At 38.7% G+C, this 18,745-nt stretch overlaps 1 protein-coding gene across 1 annotated transcript in view; it reads left to right on the top strand.

The window, feature by feature from the left end:
• Nucleotides 1–4,257: 4,257 nt before the first annotated feature.
• Nucleotides 4,258–18,745, top strand: part of LOC132003231 (polycomb protein SUZ12) — a 41,874-nt gene continuing 27,386 nt past the window's right edge. The window contains exons 1-4 of the mRNA XM_059378566.1: nucleotides 4,258–4,779; nucleotides 7,060–7,106; nucleotides 7,195–7,259; nucleotides 11,482–11,550. Of these exons, the coding sequence (XP_059234549.1) occupies nucleotides 4,506–4,779; nucleotides 7,060–7,106; nucleotides 7,195–7,259; nucleotides 11,482–11,550 (455 nt within the window). The 5' untranslated portion in view covers nucleotides 4,258–4,505. The remainder of the gene's footprint in view (nucleotides 4,780–7,059; nucleotides 7,107–7,194; nucleotides 7,260–11,481; nucleotides 11,551–18,745) is intronic.

Below are 18,745 nucleotides of genomic sequence, written 5' to 3'. Positions count from 1 at the left end.
GCCTGGGTAGCTCAGCCGGTTAAGTGCCTGTCTTCTGTTCAGGTCATGATCCCCGGGTCCTGGGATGGAGCCCTGCATTGGGCTCCCTGCTCAGTGGGAAGTCTGCTTTTTCCCTTCCCACTGCCTCTCCCCAGCCCCCCAATGCTCCAGCTAGTGTTCTCTCTCTTACTTGCTCTCTCTAAATTAAATAAATCTTAAAACAACAACAACAACACCACCACCACCACAGGGTTAACTTGAATCAGATTCAAGGAGTCTCTAACAGAAATTAGTATTTCCTTCAACTACTAATGTTAGTGATTTCACTAACATGTTAGCAGTGCCTGTGGCTTTGTTTCCAGGAGAAATTACAAATATTTCCATATCGAATTACAGTTCTTGCAGGTATCTCAAAATATTATTTGTCCTCATCATTACTCTGAATAATGATAGTTATTAGATTGGATCTGCTGCTAGATTTTATTTAGTACCTTTAAAAAGAAGGACCTACAGGGTTACCTGGCTGGCTCAGTCAGTGGAGGATGCAATTCTTGATCTCAGGGTTGTGGGTTAGAGGCCCACATTGGTCATAATGCTTAATTAAAAGAAAAAAAAAAAGAAGCACCTACATCACAACTTAATTTTTTACTATTTTGGTTTGTTTGTAATTGATTTTCTTCATAATCTGATAGATATTTATGCATTTTTTTAAAGACTTTATTTGACAGAGAGAGACACAGCAAGAGAAGGAACACAAGCACAGGGAGTGGGAGAGGGAGAAGCAGGTCTCCCGCAAAGCAGGGAGCCTGATGCGTGGCTCCATCCCATTACTCTGGGATCATGACCCGAGCTGAAGGCAGACACTTAACAACTGAGCCACTCAGACGCCCTTATTTATGTATTTTTTTTCATTTGACAGAAAGATCACAGGTAGGCAGAGAGGCAGGCAGAGAGAGGGGGAAGCAGGCTCCCTGCTGAGCAGAGAGCCCAATGCGGGGCTTGATCCCAGGACCCTAAGATCATGACCTGAGCTGAAGGCAGAGGCTTAACCCACTGAGCCACCCAGGTGCCCCTATTTATGCATTTTTTAAGGATTTTATTTATATTGGAGAGAGGGTGCGCACATTTGAGCAGTTGGGGAGGAGCAGAAGTAGAGGGAGAAGCAGATTCCCCACTGAGCAGGGACACCCTCCACCACCACCTGGGTCTTGATCCCAGGACCCTAAGATCATGACCTGAGCTGAAGGCAGATGCTTAACTCCCTGAGCCACCCAGTCACCCCATCTTTGTACATTTTTAAAAGAAGAGGTCTGTCCATAGGTTTCAACAGACTGCCAAAGGGGTCCATGGCATTAGAAAGGTTAAAAATCCCAGCACAAAAGTCTGTGTAAGGAAGATTGGGGGCCCTAATGAAAAAATGCACAATAGGGAAGAGTACAAAATGATCCTGTTTTGTAAGAGAAGCTAGGTGCCCTTGATTTTAAAAACCAACTTAAAAAAAAAGTCAACTTTTGAGGTACTAAGAATAACTTTCTTCTGATTGCAAAGGTGCATAGGAATTGCATTTTAAAAAGCTGTGTTCGTCACAGCCCTGCTACTACATGAACATGTAATTTCTCTGAGCCTATTTCCTCATCTGGAAAATGAAAATAATGCCAGCTTCATATGATCATTATGAAAAAGCAAGATAATGTATATAAAGGCATATTGATAATTATAAAGGTTAAAACAGTTGCTATTCTTCTTTCCTTGTCCACAAATCTAATGTTATACTAGGTTATATATATATATATATATATATATATATATATATACACACACATATATATATATATATATATATATATATATATATAGTCTATCATATCTCATATATATGTATAAAGGACAATGGGGCCTTTGCTTTTTTAGGAGTTCACAGCTCAATTGTGGATATGTCCTGAAGGCTAAAACACACGAAACCTGGAAAGCAATTCAAATTCCATATGAAGTAGGAAACTAAACACACATATGTCATTGATGGTGAATTGGCATGACAAGTTTAAAAAACAAACGTCACCCCACACTTAAGAAATAACAACACAAAATAAATTAGCTGTCCACAGAAACAACCAACTGGGTGATGACCTCTGGAGCAAAAAGGTAACTCATCAATTAACTCTACCTTGTCCCAGGTAATATGGTATTTTTAGTGTTCTACATACATTCAGGACAAAGAATACAAAAAGAGAGAACTGGTTACTATGCCTCTTCCACAGCATGGTTGGCTTGGATCCTCATGACCAGTACTGGTTAACTACTGTCTGTTAAAACCAGGCCCATGCCAAGGCCAAGAACACTAACAAGGAGTTCTCATGGGAAAGACGCTTTAAAACATCCTGACTTCCTTAGCTCTACTTCTCTGTTCTTCAAAGACGGATGATAACCTGTGACTTCCTTTTTTTTTGGATTGTACCTGTTCCCCACACTCCCTGGCAAAGAGAAAACCCTATATAAATGAGGAATCATTTGCTGATTATATTTACTGTTAATATAATAGCCTTCTGGTCTATAACTTGGTATTTTGTGACTTATATAATGCGATTCAAAACACTTTTTTTTTTTTTTTGGAAGTAGAGAGTAGCAGAGAGTACAGAATAGTAGAACAAATAAGAGCATTCTGAACTTTTTATCTGACTGAAAATATAGGCTATACTTAAAAATCAGCAACAGGTATACCTTATTTCAGATGTGTTCCTAAAATGCCAAATTTTATATTAAACGCATCATGTGTAGAGTTCACTTTCTTAAGTAGCTAATGCTTTGATTAAAACCAGTACTTCAGGGGCGCCTGGGTGGCTCAGTGGGTTAAAGCCTCTGCCCTTGGATCAGGATTCTGGGATGGAGCCCCAAGCTCCTTTCCCGCGTTAGGAGCCTGCTTCGCGGCGCCCCCCCCCCCCACACTTGTGATCTCTGTCTGTCAAATAAATAGAATTTTAAAACAAAACAAAACAAAATAAAAGCGGTACTTCAGATGTCTGAATAACTGTTCCAAAGACACCAGTTTTGGAAACAGCTTGAATAACCATTCCAAAGACACTTGTTTTGTAAACAGTGTTTGCAGTTAACTTCTATAAAGGTCCCAAAGTAGACATTTGAAAAATGTTATTGGAAGTTATGAAACGGTTCTGTGTTTGCAGACTGGGACTTTGGAAGATAATGTTTCCTTTTAATGGAATATAAGATCACAGTATTTGAATTGGCTAGAACATCTCAGAGATCACCTTGTCCAACCTGAAATTCAAATCTTTTGAGTATTAGCTCAACTCCAAACCTGTCTGTAGGAGGGGACTAAATTGGGCCTCTGCATCTGTCTTTTTAAGCAGGACGGGCAAAACAACGGATTCCCCCTCAAGTTTTTCAGCGCAAGATGAATAGGTTCTCGAGGTTATACGTACTTTTAAGAAATCAGTTTACCCCTCCGACCACTCCTATGGTGCCCGGCGGGCTGAAGTGGGGTGGAGGGGGGGAGTTGGGGGGGGGCGGGGAGGGGGGAGTTCAAGTATCTAAGTCTTGCTTCCAGCAGTCGGTAAGCCACGACTTTCTCAGTAACGATCCTGAAGCTTCAAATCATCTACCAAAAATAGTTTTCCTCATTTTATAGGTGATTGTTACACATAAACCGCTCTCTTTGGTAGAGCCCGGTCGCGTCCGACAGCTGCAGCCGCAGCCCCCGGGCTGCCCCCCATCCGCTCAAGGGCTTTGCGGGGTGGGATTCGGCCAGGGGTGGCTTGGGGCACGTGGTGGCTAGAGGATCGGGGACGCGATCCCCGTCCCGGGAGCCCCTTTACCAAAAAACGACCCACCCATCTCCCAGTCAGGCCCCTTCCCGCGAAGTTAGAGACTCGATGACCCGTAATGTATCTCCGTTCATTTCACAGGCCCCGCGCCCCCAGTTCCTCAGAGGCCCGCCTCTCTTCAGGGGTCTTCTACCCCCCTGGGGGCGGTGACTGACGACGCTCAGAAGGCGAGAAACGACTCCCTAAGCCGCTCGCCGGGTCCCTCTCTCCCCACAATGCACCGGGGCCAGCAGGAAGGCCGCTCCGACCCCTAATTTTCCCGCGAATTCAGTTCAAAGAGGCGGCCGGGCCCGCGATCGGCAGCGCGCACGGGCCAACCAAGCCGCGCCTCCGCGAGAAGCGCCTCCGCGTGACTGACGGGAGAATCCGCGGGCCAACGGGCTGGGCGGCCGGGCGGCGCGCGCTCCCGCCGGCCAATCAGGACGCCGGGCGGGGGAAGTGGGCGGAGCGAGGCCAGGCTAGGGTGAGCGGCCTCCCGAGCGAAGCGGGGCTCTCAGGAGGAGACACTTTTTTTTTCCTCCCTCCTTCCCTCCTCTCCTCCTCCCTTCCCTTCCCCTCTCCTCCCCTCTCTCCTCCTTCCCCCCTCGGTCCGCCGGAGCCTGCTGGGGCGAGCGGTTGGTATTGCAGGCGCTTACTCTCCGGGGCCGCCCGGCGGGTAGCTGGCGGGGGGAGGAGGCAGGAACCGCGATGGCGCCTCAGAAGCACGGCGGTGGGGGAGGGGGCGGCTCGGGGCCCAGCGCGGGGTCCGGGGGAGGCGGCTTCGGGGGTTCGGCGGCGGTGGCGGCGGCGACGGCGTCGGGCGGCAAATCCGGCGGCGGGGGCTGTGGAGGAGGCGGCAGTTACTCGGCCTCGTCCTCCTCCTCCGCGGCGGCAGCGGCGGGGGCCGCGGTGTTACCGGTGAAGAAGCCGAAAATGGAGCACGTCCAGGCTGACCACGAGCTTTTCCTCCAGGCCTTTGAGAGTGAGTGTGTTTGCGGCTTTGAGGGCAGGAATACCCCCTCTTCCCGCATTAGGGGGCCGGGACACTCGTGCTGGGCCCCCCTTCCTCGCCGGGACTCGACTTGATTCGGGAGTGGAGGGAGAAATTGAGGGGGTTGTTCCCACTTGAGGGATTACGGGCAAGGGGGTCCGAAGTCCAGGTAGGGCCTTAGGGGGAGGTGGACCTGGGGGTGCAGGTGAGGTTCTTGACTCCCCGAAGATTGACCCGAGAGCTTGGGCAGTGGGGCCCCACGTTTAAAAGATGAGGCTTTTAGATGGGGAGGTTACAGTTGGACTGAGGATGCAGTCAGATCCCGAGACTAGTTCTTGCTTTCTTTCCTGTCTTTTCTTACTCTGGAAGTACAAGGGTTTCGGTTGTACGTTTTGAGGAGTCAAATAAAGCTTGTTAAGAGAGGAGTGCAGGAAAACCGACCCAATTGTCATTTGCCTGAAATGCTTTCGCACTAACTTGGTGCTGCACGTTAACATGGCACCTTTGGATGCTTGAAACCTTTCAATTCTATCCACCCATTCCATGGGTACATAAACTGAGTCGGGTAGCGCTTAGAGTGTCTACTCTTGAGACTGCCACGGAATTTTGCCCGTTGTTACTTGTCTTAATTCCAGAACATTTTCTTGTGTCAGTTTTGGCTTTAAAGGTCTTGTTTCAGGGGCAGAACTATGACTTGATTTGAAAGGAAGGCAAGGTGTCTGGAAACAAACAATAGAATTTATTAAAAACATCATGACTGTAAATAATCTCAATTGTCCTTTAATGAGTATTAAATCGTGATTGTTTTCCTTCTTGCTTTTGTGTACATTTTGTAATTTGGATGATCGCTAATAGCTAAATAACAAGAAACTTGAAAAAACTCGGCTTTACCGCCGAATGTAGTTATTTACAATTTTACCGTGGCATATGTTAAAGGCTTGGTATCAGCTGTGCTTGAAAAGAGGTATTACGTTGCTTAATACCCTTCTTTCATTCTCTCTTATTAGTGCTTCTTGAAATTCTAATTGGAATTTAATACAAGGAATTTCAGTTTTTATTGAAACGAATATTGAACCTGCTTGAGAGATTCACAGTCTTACTTTTGCTTAATCTACTTTGAAAAATCTGGAGTGCTTTAAATTGGAAAAATGGAGAACTGAAGGGCAGTGATGACAATAAACGTATATGTTTGTACCCCTTCTAAATTATCTTCTCTCTTTTTTATGTATTTGACACTAAAACTAAACTAACTGAAGATTAAGTGGAAATTTAAACATTTCTTTCTAAATGTGATGCAGAGACAAAGCTGCCAAGAAAGTTTAAGCTATTTTTGCTTTCTCATGAGTCTACCTTGGAGGAGTAAACTGTCATTAAGTGCTAGATTTTATCACAAAACAACTTGATTCTTCTCTAATATTGATCTTAATTTCTGGGAAGTTAAAATGCTTTGATACATATACTGATGTAGTAAGTTATCTTTAGTTCCTTTTGATACTTCTTTATTTAAAGAAATGTGATACTACTAAATGAAAGGAACTGGTATTGTTGTATATAAAATATATATATATTTTTATTTCTGAAGGCAAATGAATTTTAACCAAAGAGCTTTTAAAAGCCTAGGGATTTGTTGATTAAAAATATATGTTAAGCTAGTATTTACATATTGGGATCATATTTATATTGAACAAAATAGATAAAAACTTCAATTATAATTAAATATTCATTGGAAATTTTAGGTATAGTCTGTGTCTCATTTCTTTCAGTATTGGCTGACTTTCATTATACCTTCATTAGGACATCTGCAAAACTGTTTGATTCTGTTTCAGCTTACTACTAATTTTTTAAAAGACCAGTTAAAAAGTGAAAATTTATTCTGTTATTTAGTATCAATAAATTCTTCTGCTGAATCCAGCTACCTCATTTTAGCTCATTTTTGGGAGGAGATGGGTTATAGTTTCAGTTAGCTTAATTAAATCAGTATAATTAGTCTTCGGTTCTACATACAGACTAGTTTAAAAGGTAGCTTCCTTAGAAATGGCAAGGCTTAAGCACGAGATAGTAGAGAACCTTAAATTTAAAATAAATGTAATTGAGTTTTGTGAATATATGCCATAGACTGTCTTTTGATGTTACTATGCATGCTAATTTTCTTGATGTCACTATTTAGTACATGATTTTCATACAGGTGATTGGTTTATATTGGTTATAATACTGGCTGGACTGGTTATTTTCTTGAGAACTTAAGTAATCCTTTTGTTTCCTGTTACCTAGAACCAACGCAGATCTATAGATTTCTTCGAACTCGAAATCTTATAGCTGTAAGTAGTCAATAAAATTAATGAATATTACTTTTTTCTTAGAATTTTGCCTATTTAATTTTAATATTTTGAAACCTTTTTTTTGTAGCCAATATTTTTGCACAGGACTCTTACTTACATGTCTCATCGAAACTCCAGAACAAACATCAAAAGGTATATTTTTATGAATCTTATTTTGAGTTGATCAGACAATGTTAAAGTTTTATTTTAAGGTACTGTTTATAATTAAAGATTAAATACGAAAAAGTGGCTGGTTGAATTGGTTGCCAAGCGATTTTTAATAGTATCATTTTTTAAAATCTAGTTTATTACCAATTTTTTTTCTAGTAGAAATGATACAGTAGTGGAGTGAATGAAGTAATTTTACTGAATAATATTTTTATATTGTGCTATGAGTATTTTCAAGTTTGAAAAAGCTGAGGATTTAAATATTAAAGGGCTCAGGGAAACTATCCTCAATACATAAGTTTAAGTTAATTTTTAAATATTTCTTATATGTTGTAACAACGAAGAATTTGCTTCCATAATGATAGGTTCAGAAAGTCTCATTTTATGTCTTTGGTGGTGGTTTTTCTAGAAGAGGAAATATTTCTGAACTCCATAGACTGAATGTTCTTAAAAAACAAGTCTTAATTATCTAGTTTTCAGGTGGACTCTGGGGGTGTCGATCAGAGCTTATTTTTGTTTAAAACATGCAATATTTAACCATATGTAATTATGGAATGCTAGTTTCTTATCCTACATGCAAGGTGACTGAGTATATCAAATGAACAATTTTAAGTTTAAAGGAAAGAGCTTGTATTAAGCATTTGGTATTGTTAATCTTGACTCACTAAAACCATTAAGCTATCCCAATAGACTCTGAAACCAAACTCCTTTGGAGCCTCCTACTGATGATTAAGTAAGCATCATGTTTCTATGGCAAGACTTGGTTTAGCTTTGTATATATATGTAGGTGTACTTTGAAGGATTGAAATGTTAAAACTATTTGTCTTTTGGTAATCTTTCTGAACAGAGAGTGTATGTAAGCGATTGTGTGTTCGTGTGTGTTACATTTAATAGGTGAAGCTTGCCAAAAGCCTAAATAACTAGGAGAAGAAGGTGATGGATTAGGCAACAGAATTAAATTTGTCAGCTCTTTGCCTGTCTGTGTCATTATTTGATCTATGCCGAGGTTCAACAGACTTTCTGTGAAGGAACAGATAGTAAATATTTTAGGCTTTGAGGTCCAGGAGGCAGAATTAAGATTATTAGTTAGAATGTAAGTAGATATTTACACAAAAAGAAAAAAAAGTTCACAGTTTTTTTTATTGATAAAATTTAAAATCTAATAATTGAGTACAATGCTTTGTAAAATATGCCTGCTAGTGAGAAGTGTGAGACTCTTTCATTTTTGTGCAGTGGGAAGAGATGGCATTTACCTTAATTGGGGTTTAGTTACTGTTCAAATCAATTGCACATATTTATCCATAAAAGTCATTCTTAGCTTGTGGTTTGGGTACAGGCAGTAGGCAGGATTTGGCCTGTGGTTCATGGTGTGCTGATTTCTGATTTATTCTATAAAACTAGGAGATTTTGATTAAGTAGCACTTAACTTTTTTCCTCTAGTATTTTTAATATGGAAGATTGGTTATCATTTAGGATGTGGCCTGATTTTTATTTAAAAGTGATTAGGTTTGGGGGTGCCTGGCTGGCTGTCAGTAGAGCAGGAGACTCTTGATCTTGGGGTTGTAAGTTTGAGTCCCCTGTGGGTGTAGAGGTTACTTAAACATTTTTTTTTTAAGTGATTACGTTTTTTTAAAACAATGAGTTAATCCATAATTAAAAAAATACGTTTAAAATCTAAGTTCATTATTGTCATGTTTGTTTATCAGACTATTTGACTCTCTCCTTGTGGGATACATTTCTGTTGTCTGCTAATAAGTAGAGACAGGTTTAAAAGCTTGGTAGAAGAAATTACTTTTCTTAATTTATTGCTTTTTAGGCAAAAAATTGTCTTTCGGGGGAGCTTTGCAGCTGTTTACTAGGCAATAAACATAGAAATCCCATAGTTTTTATTCCATGCAAAAATGCATTAGGAATCACTTAATGCTTTTGTCATGTGCCTGGCTTATAAAAGACATTGAAATTAATTTTTAACAAATTGTACAACTTATAAATCCTCAGTTGAGTGCTGTTCTTTTCAAAGTAGCTGGTGGCTTTGGAAGGTGGTGAATTTAGCCTAATGGTGTGGGCTTTGTTAAACATGTTTTTGGGACTCCTTTTATAAAATCGCTTTTAATATCTATCCTTTGCTCAAAATGTTTTGGGACTCCTTTTTTACTCTTATAACAGCATAATATTCATTGTTGGAATAAATATGTCACTCCCTTTGAGGTCATGCAGTTCGTTGTGATATTAATTCTAGTATGTTTGTTAAACTCACCTTGTACTTTAGTTTCACTTCATAGAAGTATTCACATTCTATAGACTAACACAACACTCATATAGTGGAAATATTTGTGAGGAGAAGGGCATCTTTTATTGAATCTATTTTACTAGAGTTCATGTAAGTTGTTTGTGAATCCTCCTAAGAAAATTTCCTGGAGTTTCTTGAATTTCTTGAATTTTAAAAATATTCTCCTTTTTGATGATCTTTTGATAACGGTTTCCCTTGTTAAATCTGAGCTGCTGTAGCAGTATCTTTTTAAAGAACAGACATACTTGGTGCTGGGAGTGAGACTGCTTTTGTATAGTTGCTTATGTGATTTGTTTTTTGTGGTTTTTTTTCCTAAAGAAGGCTGGGTTGCCTATATTATCTTAACCTATTTCACATGTTTGTTAACACTCAGCTTTCCTATGCACACCTCCATAATGTTGGAAGAGATGAACCTTGTGACTTACAGTCTTAACTTTTCTTTCTTACAGACAGGATTTCTTCTTAATCATTGCATAAAGAAAAACTTATCATTCTTAAAAGTTTCCAGTAACTTTACAACCTTCCTCATTAGTACATTTCAGTATTTATACTGGATAGTTCTTTGTAACTAGCCTAAAATAATCCTACATTTTTCTTCTTTCTTCTCTCTTATCTGTGGAGATTGAAAATGTATTGCCATCCTTCTAAAGTACTTCCTTTATGCTCTATTGGATGAAACATTAATATTGAAGTTTTCAGTAACTCTAAAGGTAAAGAGAGAAGCTTTTTTTTTTTTCCTAAACAATCTTTTGTTAACGGAGGCTATTTTTCACCTGAACTGTAGATTGCATCAATTCTGCTCTTATTAGTATTTTACTGTAATATAATTACATTAACATTTCTATACTGATAATTTTTTATTATAGTAGTTGAGTTTAGTAGCTGTTAGGAGGAAATGAGCCTGATAGTAATTTCTAGTGTCTGAATTCAAGGTTTACAAAGTAATTTATGTGGAGTACATTAAGTTTTTAATGTCTTAAGTTTGAAAAAATGTATGAGTTGAGAAGAAATATTCATTTCCAGTTAAAATATGTGGGTCTAGATTTTTAGCTTCTGTCTGTAGAACTAATATAATAGACCACCTTAAGAACTAAGATAAGGCTTGTTTTAGAGTCCATTCTTAAATTGCTTGGGAGTATATGGGAGTTCTTCTTAATTTAAATTTCTGTTTTGTGGAAAAAGTACCTTTTTCTCTTAAAGTTCTGGAGTTAAAAGCTAATAATTTTATTATGATTTGATGGGCATGTCCCCTAAACTTCATAATTTTTCCATGATGTTTGATAGCCATCTCTTTATTATGACATATCATTTAACTTTAGCCATTGCTAATAATCTTTGAGGATGTTTTGTTTATTTCAGATTTTTTTTTATAAAATATTTATTTTTATGTAGTTGTGTTACCACATATTTGTCAGGTTACTTAATAGAAATAGATGGATGTTTCAAAATATGTGATTTGCATTTGTTTGGTTCAGTCCAACAGATGCTTGATACCTTTCAAATGTAAGGTACAATGATGTGGCTTTCCTTGAAGAAAAGCAGTCTCTGCCCTTTAGGAGCTTATAGTCTAGGAGAAGAAATAAAATATTTATGCAAGTTCACATTTATGAGACTCTATGTCAAAATAAATATAAGCCAGTTGTCATAGGTAAGGGGAAATCACTCTGGTTTGGGACTAATTACAAAAGGTTTCATGGAAAAGATAGCTTTTGAGATGGGACTTCAAGGGTTGTCTGCTGTATTATAACATACACTGTTTCAATGTAGTATTCATTGTTATGGCTAACTATCCACAATTTATCTTATTAAAAATAATCAAAATCAGATTTCCACCTTGCCTATTACAGTGACAATAAAGTATAATCTTTTTTTTTTCCCAGTCGAGAAGTGATTATTTTGTTTATCTGTTTCTTTCAGGAAAACATTTAAAGTTGATGATATGTTATCAAAAGTAGAGAAAATGAAAGGAGAGCAAGAATCTCATAGGTAAGATAACCTATCAGTTTACATTAAGTGACACACTTGAGGAAAGAGGAAAAAATTTTAGTGATCATTTCTCTAGTGATCACCCCAGTATTGTAAGGAGTTAGAAGGAACCTTAAAGGTCAGTTGGTCCAAACTCCTATGTAAAAGCAATTACTGATTTTATAGCATCCGTGGCAGAGAACCCTTAAGCCTCATCTTGAATACCTCCAGTCTGGCGACTCACTGTTATTCTAAGGCAGTTGTGTGCACTGTTATTTATTTACCAGTTTCTTGCATGTTGACTCAAAGTTTCTGTAGCTTTTGCAGTTGATATTAACCATACTACCTCACATAAGGAGGGATGGAGACTCATATTTATGGTATACTTACTATATATTAGATGGTATGCCAGGTTCTTCACAATATCACATTTCTTCTAAATAATTGTTTTCAAATCTGAAAGAGGCTGTCTTTTCATCTTGTCCTTCCCCATATTTAGGCCTTTCAAAGTATTCCTAACTTTATACTTGAAATACGTTTTTCACATAAGAGTTTCAGAAACTTGACACTTTGGACAGAATCTATTTATTGTATGTTTTCAAATGTAATACCTAGAACTAATCCCTAAAAGTTCTGACTATATTGTCTAAGCTAGACAGCGTGTTTCCATTTTTTCTTTGATATGTAAACTAAAGAAAGTTGAGTATCATTCTAAAGAGACAGAGAAACTTGGGTGGTAGTTGTTTATTCATTGACTACTTTTAGGGAGAATACAAAAACTAAAAATGTTAGATTTTTTAAAAAATGAAGCTGGTTTTAAAAAAAGATTTTTTTAAATTGCCACAACAGATTGTTATCTCTCAAAATTTTAAATCATAACTTATCGATTAAAGATAGGATGTACACTGACTTAATGATATTTTATTTATTTATGATTTTTCATTTTAGTAACTGGTATGTCATTTTTGCAGTTGCTTATATTTTAAGTTTGTCTTTTGAATTAGGTCATTTTGTTACTTGAATTGTAAAATCACATTTTTAATTATATATCTTGTAGGATTGAACTGTAATTTATATTTCCATATCTAGGCAATCTTGACTTGTAAATAAACTGTCATATTCCGTCCTAGAAGCTGAGATCCCAAATCTTTACCCGATCTGTCTGTTCTTGCCCAAGGAGTACCTTAAAACATAGAACTAAGAATGTTCTTTGTATGTGTACTTTCTGTTGCTTCAATTTCTATTCCAGATCCTTGTCTGGTTACCTACCCTAGACAGAGTTCTTGGGATCCTCAGGGCCTTTTTTATGTAAAGTATAAGCTGTAGTCAGAGCCTCATCTTTGAGGTTTCCTGGTTCTTTTCTCCCGAACATTTTAATAATTTGCCCTCCAGGTCTTTCAGAGTTTGTGTGGGAAGGAAGAATGAACCAAGAAGAAAACTTAACCCTTTTCTTTATCTTTCCCATTAAGGCTCTATCTTTATCACTGCTAAACCTACTGGTATCTGATTGTGACATTGGCTTTGATAAATACTACAGAGCTTCCCTTAGAATATGTGTTGTGAGGGAGATAGGTAATACTAGTCAGTTCTCTCTGAATAATCACTCATCCATAATTTTTTTTCCTTTTGACCCAGTCGTTTCAATAGCTAGGCCAGTACTCTTAACGACTGAGCCACCCAGGCGTCCCAGGCCAGTACTCTTAACAGAGCTGTTTTTAACTCACAGAAGCATCAGAGGGTTGCAAGAATTCCTTCCTGTAATTTTGAAAAACAACTTTTTCAGTCTTTAGGATCCACATGAGACTAGTGAATTGGCCATTTCAACCCCCCAAGATAGATTGATCCATCTCTCTCTCTTCTCTTTCTCTCTCTCTGCTTGCCTCTCTGCCTACTTGTAATCTCTATCAAATAAATAAATAAAATATTTAAAAAAAAAAGAAATTTCAAAATAAAATATCAGACCTAGGGTTGACTGGATGGCTCAGTTGTTTGAGTGTGCCTTCAGCTCAGGTCATATCATGATCCCAGTGTCCTAGGATTGAGCCCTGCATCAGGCTCCCTTCTCCCCCTCCCTCTCTGCTGCTCCCCTTGCTTGTGTGCACGCATGCTCTCTCTCTGTCAAATAAATGAATAAATCTTTTAAATAAATAAATAAATAACAGACCTAACTATGTTGGAGCTTAATGGCCAGCAAGGCACTTTAGGCCCCAGAGGTGTTGAGTTACTGTGTGCTAAGTGCTTCAGCATCACTCCATCTCCTAGGATCTTTATGAATGTTGTAGTGTCACTCCTGGAGGCAGTAAAATAAATTGGGGTATTGCTTTGTTTTATGTTTACCCCCAAGGCTTGGTATTATTAAATCACTTAAATGTATTTCTCATCTCAAATTAGGCATAATCCTGTTGTTCCATTAAACTTAGAAGTTCCCTAGACACCAGTATGTCATGCCTGCACTGTAAAACTTTGTAAAATCTGTGGTCAGATTCTTTTACAAGAAAACAAAATTAATCTTTGTTTTTCCCTGACATAAATTAGTAGAAGTTAAGTCATATACCAAAACTTAATCTGTCTTCCCATTTATATTTTTTATTCTGTACCATCTCCGACAGATCTTACTCAGTTTAGTTGAATCCTGGATTTGTTCAGCCGTGGTAGCCTGGGAGTATTCCATTGGTTCTCATGTTCTTTCAGCACTTGGAAAATTGTAATGTCTCTACTCCCAAATTCCATGTATTTCATTCTCCAAAGTTCAGTGGAATATCAAGATAAAAATACTATAATACTATAGCCACAAAGTAGAATAATCAACTACCTGACTTATGTATGTCATTTGTAGTAACTTATAAACCAAGCCAAATTCCCAGCATTATCTGTGCAAAATGAAGTTGGTGTTCAAGGATCTTTTATTGACATACATTCTAGATCGACTATTGTCTTTACTAGTCACAGATATTGGCAGAACATATTAGGGGAAGCAACTGATGGGGGGGAAAATGGACACTTCATGGTTTTGACTTCTTGAAGATGTCAGTCAACATATGGCAGTAGGCCATAATTGACATTGTAGCCCTACCTCAATAATAAACCCTATTGTTCTTGAAGATTGTTTCTTTTCTTGGGATGCCTGGGAGGCTCAGTCAGTTAAGCGTCTGCCTTCAGCTCAGGTCATGATCCTAGGGGTCTGGGATTGAGCCCCGCATTGGGCTCCCTGCTCAGCAGTGCCCCCCCTCCCCTCCGCTGTGTTTGCTCACTTTCTCTCTTTCTCTCTGACAAATAAATAAAATCTTTTTATTTATTTATTTATTTGACAGAGACACAGCGAGAGGAAACACAAGCAGGGGAAGTGGGAGAGGGCGAAGCAGGCTTCCTGCCTGATATGGGGATCCATCCCAGGACCCTGGGATCATGACCTGAGTGAGCCGAAGGCAGATGCTTAATGACTGAGCCACCCAGGCACCCCAAATAAATAAAATCTTTTTAAAAAATTGCTTCTTTTCTTGAAGAATGGCTTCTGAAAATTCCATACTAATTAGAAGATTTTTTCGTAGTGGTTGTGTCTTCAGTCTCAAGTTTTTCCTGCTGTTTATCCTTGGTTTTTTGGTGTGATGGGGTATATTTAAAATATCTTTATTTTCTTTTTATTTAGAATGTCTGCATAATTCCTTGTATTCTGTCCTCTTAAATTCTTATTTGGGTTTTGAATTTATTTTGGGTTTTGACCAAATACTTTGGCTTATTGGAATAAAGTTCTGGTCTTTCTTTAGTTTTCTATCCTAGCAGGATCCCAGGAGTCTTTTGTACTATTAGTACTACCAGTTTTGGAATTCTGTAGTCCTGACTCCTTTGACTTCTTAAGTGCATGTCCATTGGCTGAAAGATAGCATGAAGGGGTTTCCAAATTGGAGTCGTGTGCAAAGGTATTTGAGTTAAATAAAAAGCAAAATTTCTCCTCTCTTTTCCACTTAAATATCATCCATTCCTGGTCCTCTTTTAGCAGCTGGAGAAATCCCCTCAAAAGATACCAGAACTAGAACTTTTACTAGGGACATTTTCAAGTTTTAGTAGGTTGATAACATAAATTGCCTCATCACTTCTTATTTGTTGTTAACACCTAAGCTTTTAAATTAGTAATCTTTCTTTTCTAAGCATCTTTTGTATAAAGAAGTCCAGATTTGTTTTTTTTTTTCTGAGATCCAGGTTCAGAACTTTATACTAGTCTTAGGGCATATAATGGTGAACAAAACAGATGAAGACCTTGCCTTTATGGAGGAAAAAGATAAAATCGTATAATATGTAATTGTAAACTAATGGCTAGGAAAGAAAAAATAGGGAAACTGAATGTATGAAGCAGGTGATCCAGCTCTTGTTTGGGATCTTGGATTTGGTAATAATGATTGGTGGTCAGGGAGGGTCTCCTTAAAAAAATGAGTTGAGATATGAAAGATGGATGTAGGAGTAAAATGGGGACTGACAGGGTGAACAGATAGGTGATTCTGAATAAAGGGAATAGTATAGGTATGTCATTTGAGGCCAGAGCAGCTGACTAGAAAGAATAAGGAGAGTGACTAAGGCTAGAGCAGATGATCATGGCTAGATAATGTAGAGCCTTGGAGGCTATTTAAGCATGTTGGTCTTTATCCCAAGAAAGCCATAAAAATATTTTATTGTTATTTTTTTAAGATTTTATTTATTCATTTGATAGAGATCACAAGTAGGCAGAGCAGCAGGCAGGGAAGGGAAGCAGACTCCCCACCAAGCAGAGAGCCCGATGTGGGCCTCAATTCCAGGACCCCAAGATCATGACCTGAGCTGTAGGCAGAAGCTTAACCCACTGAGCCACCAGGTGCCCCATAAAAATCTTTTTAATAGTTATATTGAATTACTGGTGTTTCCTTTTGTAGATTTTGTAGATTTTTGTAGATTTAACTGCATTTTGAAAACTTAAGTCTGCTTCTTAACTCAGTTTTTTGTCTTTTCCACCATTAATGAGATCTGATGTGTTTCTCCCCTTTCTCTCTTTTTTAACAATCTTGTATTGGCTACAAGTTTTGAAGTTATTTTTAAATCGGCATCTTTTCATGTTGGGTTTTAGTTGTTCCTATTTCAGAACTTCAGTTGTTCCTATTTCAGATTATTTTTGTGTACTTATTCTTGAAGGTGCCTTATCAGTCGCTACTGAACATACCCAATTCTTTTTTTTTTTTTTTTTTTTTAAGATTTTATTTATTTATTTGTCAGAGAGCAAGTGAGCACGAGCACAGGCAGACAGAGTGGAAGGCAGAGTCAGAGGGAGAAGCAGGCTCCCTGCAGAGCAAGGAGCCCGATGTGGGACTGGATCCCAGGACGCTGGGATCATGACCTGAGCCGAAGGCAGCTGCTTAACCAACTGAGCCACCCAGGCGTCCCTGAACATACCCAATTCTTAAGTGTTTAAGAACAAATTATTAAGATGTCTCTCCGTGTATAATCTTTGAGTTTACAAAAATTCCTTTATATTTTGTCTGTTATACTTCTTAAAGGGGATTTATTTATTTGTAAAGGACTCCATCCACTCATTCAGCTTTATCTTCTCATTACAAAGTGTTCCTATCCTTGTGTCCCAACCTTAGAAGAAACCCTGGATTCCCAGAATATCCGGCTTGATGTAGTCACCAATTTCTCAGTTTTACAATTCATAGCATGAAATGTATAAGAAAAGTTGGGTAACTAACTTCTAACAGTGTTGATGCCAAATATCTTATCATCCTGTTATGAGGTAATACAGCCATAACTCTAGAAATGAAGCCTTACACATGCCATTGTTAGATTAATGTGTACAAAGTAGAGGCACTAATCTTGGTCTCTTTCCAGCATAAAACCTTGGTCCTTTGGTGAGATCTGCCTATTCTTAAAATTTGAGTTTCATACGTGAGTGAATGTCATCTCAGAATGTTAGTCCCTTATGAATTTATTTTTATTTTATTTTTTTTTAAAGATTTTTTTAAAAAAATATTTTATTTATTTATTTATCAGATAGAGATTACAAGTAGGCAGAGAGGCAGGCAGGTGGGGTGGGGGGAGAAGCAGGCTCCCTACTGAGCAGAGAGCCCGATGTGGGACTCGATCCCTGGACCCTGGGATCATGACCTGAGCGGCTCATCCGACTGAGCCATCCAGGTGCCCTTTTTTAAAGATTATTTATTTATTTATTTGTCAGAGAGAGCGAGAGCGAGCACAGGCAGACAGAGTGGAAGGCAGAGTCAGAGGGAGAAGCAGGCTCCCTGCGGAGCAAGGAGCCCGATGTGGGACTCAATCCCAGGACGCTGGGATCATGACCTGAGCCGAAGGCAGCTGCTTAACCAACTGGACACCCAGGTGTCCCAGTCCCTTATGAATTTAAATTTACTTCATTCTTTATATGTTTATACTTGAAATCTTACCTCAAAATTTCAATTCCTCATCTAGTTTCCTATTGCCCCATTGGTTGATTCCTCAGAAGATACAGATAGGGCATGTATCACAAAGATGAACCAAATCCTTATCCTGGTATCTAATCCTGATTAAGTTAGATCACAGCCTGAAACCAAATAGGCCTGACTAGTCCACATGTTTCTTTGCCTTCCATTCTGATTTAGCTTAGCAATTAAGATACGGACAGAGCCACAAGAGAGGGAAGAGGGTAAATCAGGAAGGGAAAGAAAATTGCCCCTTTTTCTTGAATGAAACCACCTATGGAAAAGAGAAACTAGGCCTCATTGTTTTGTTTTATTCTAGGTACATATTAGAGTGTTTACTTTTAGAAGGGGGAGTTAGAGGAGAAATTGTGCTTAGCAAATCACATTCACAAAGTTATTTTTTTAAGCTGGTTAATTGAAATTTGGAGTTCTTTTCCTAAAGAAACAATGTTAGAATGATAGCTTCCTATTGGTCAACATGTTAGGATGTGCTTCCTATCTCATTTAACTTAAAACATTATCATTTAAAACTGTACCTCAAGGGGCACCTGGGTGACTCAGTGGGTTAAAGCCTCTGCTTTCGACTCAGGTCATGGTCCCAGGGTCCTGGGATCGAGCCCCGCATCGGGCTCTCTGCTCAGCAGGGAGCCTGCTTCCTCCTCTCTCTCTGTCTGCCTCTCTGCCTGTCAAATAAATAAAATCTTAAAAAAAGGGGCGCCTGGGTGGCTCAGTGGGTTAAGCCGCTGCCTTCGGCTCAGGTCATGATCTCAGGGTCCTGGGAT

This window comes from Mustela nigripes, chromosome 16, assembly GCF_022355385.1.
Source record: "Mustela nigripes isolate SB6536 chromosome 16, MUSNIG.SB6536, whole genome shotgun sequence".
Lineage (NCBI taxonomy): Eukaryota > Metazoa > Chordata > Mammalia > Carnivora > Mustelidae > Mustela > Mustela nigripes.
This window is presented reverse-complemented; position numbering and strand designations above follow the sequence as displayed.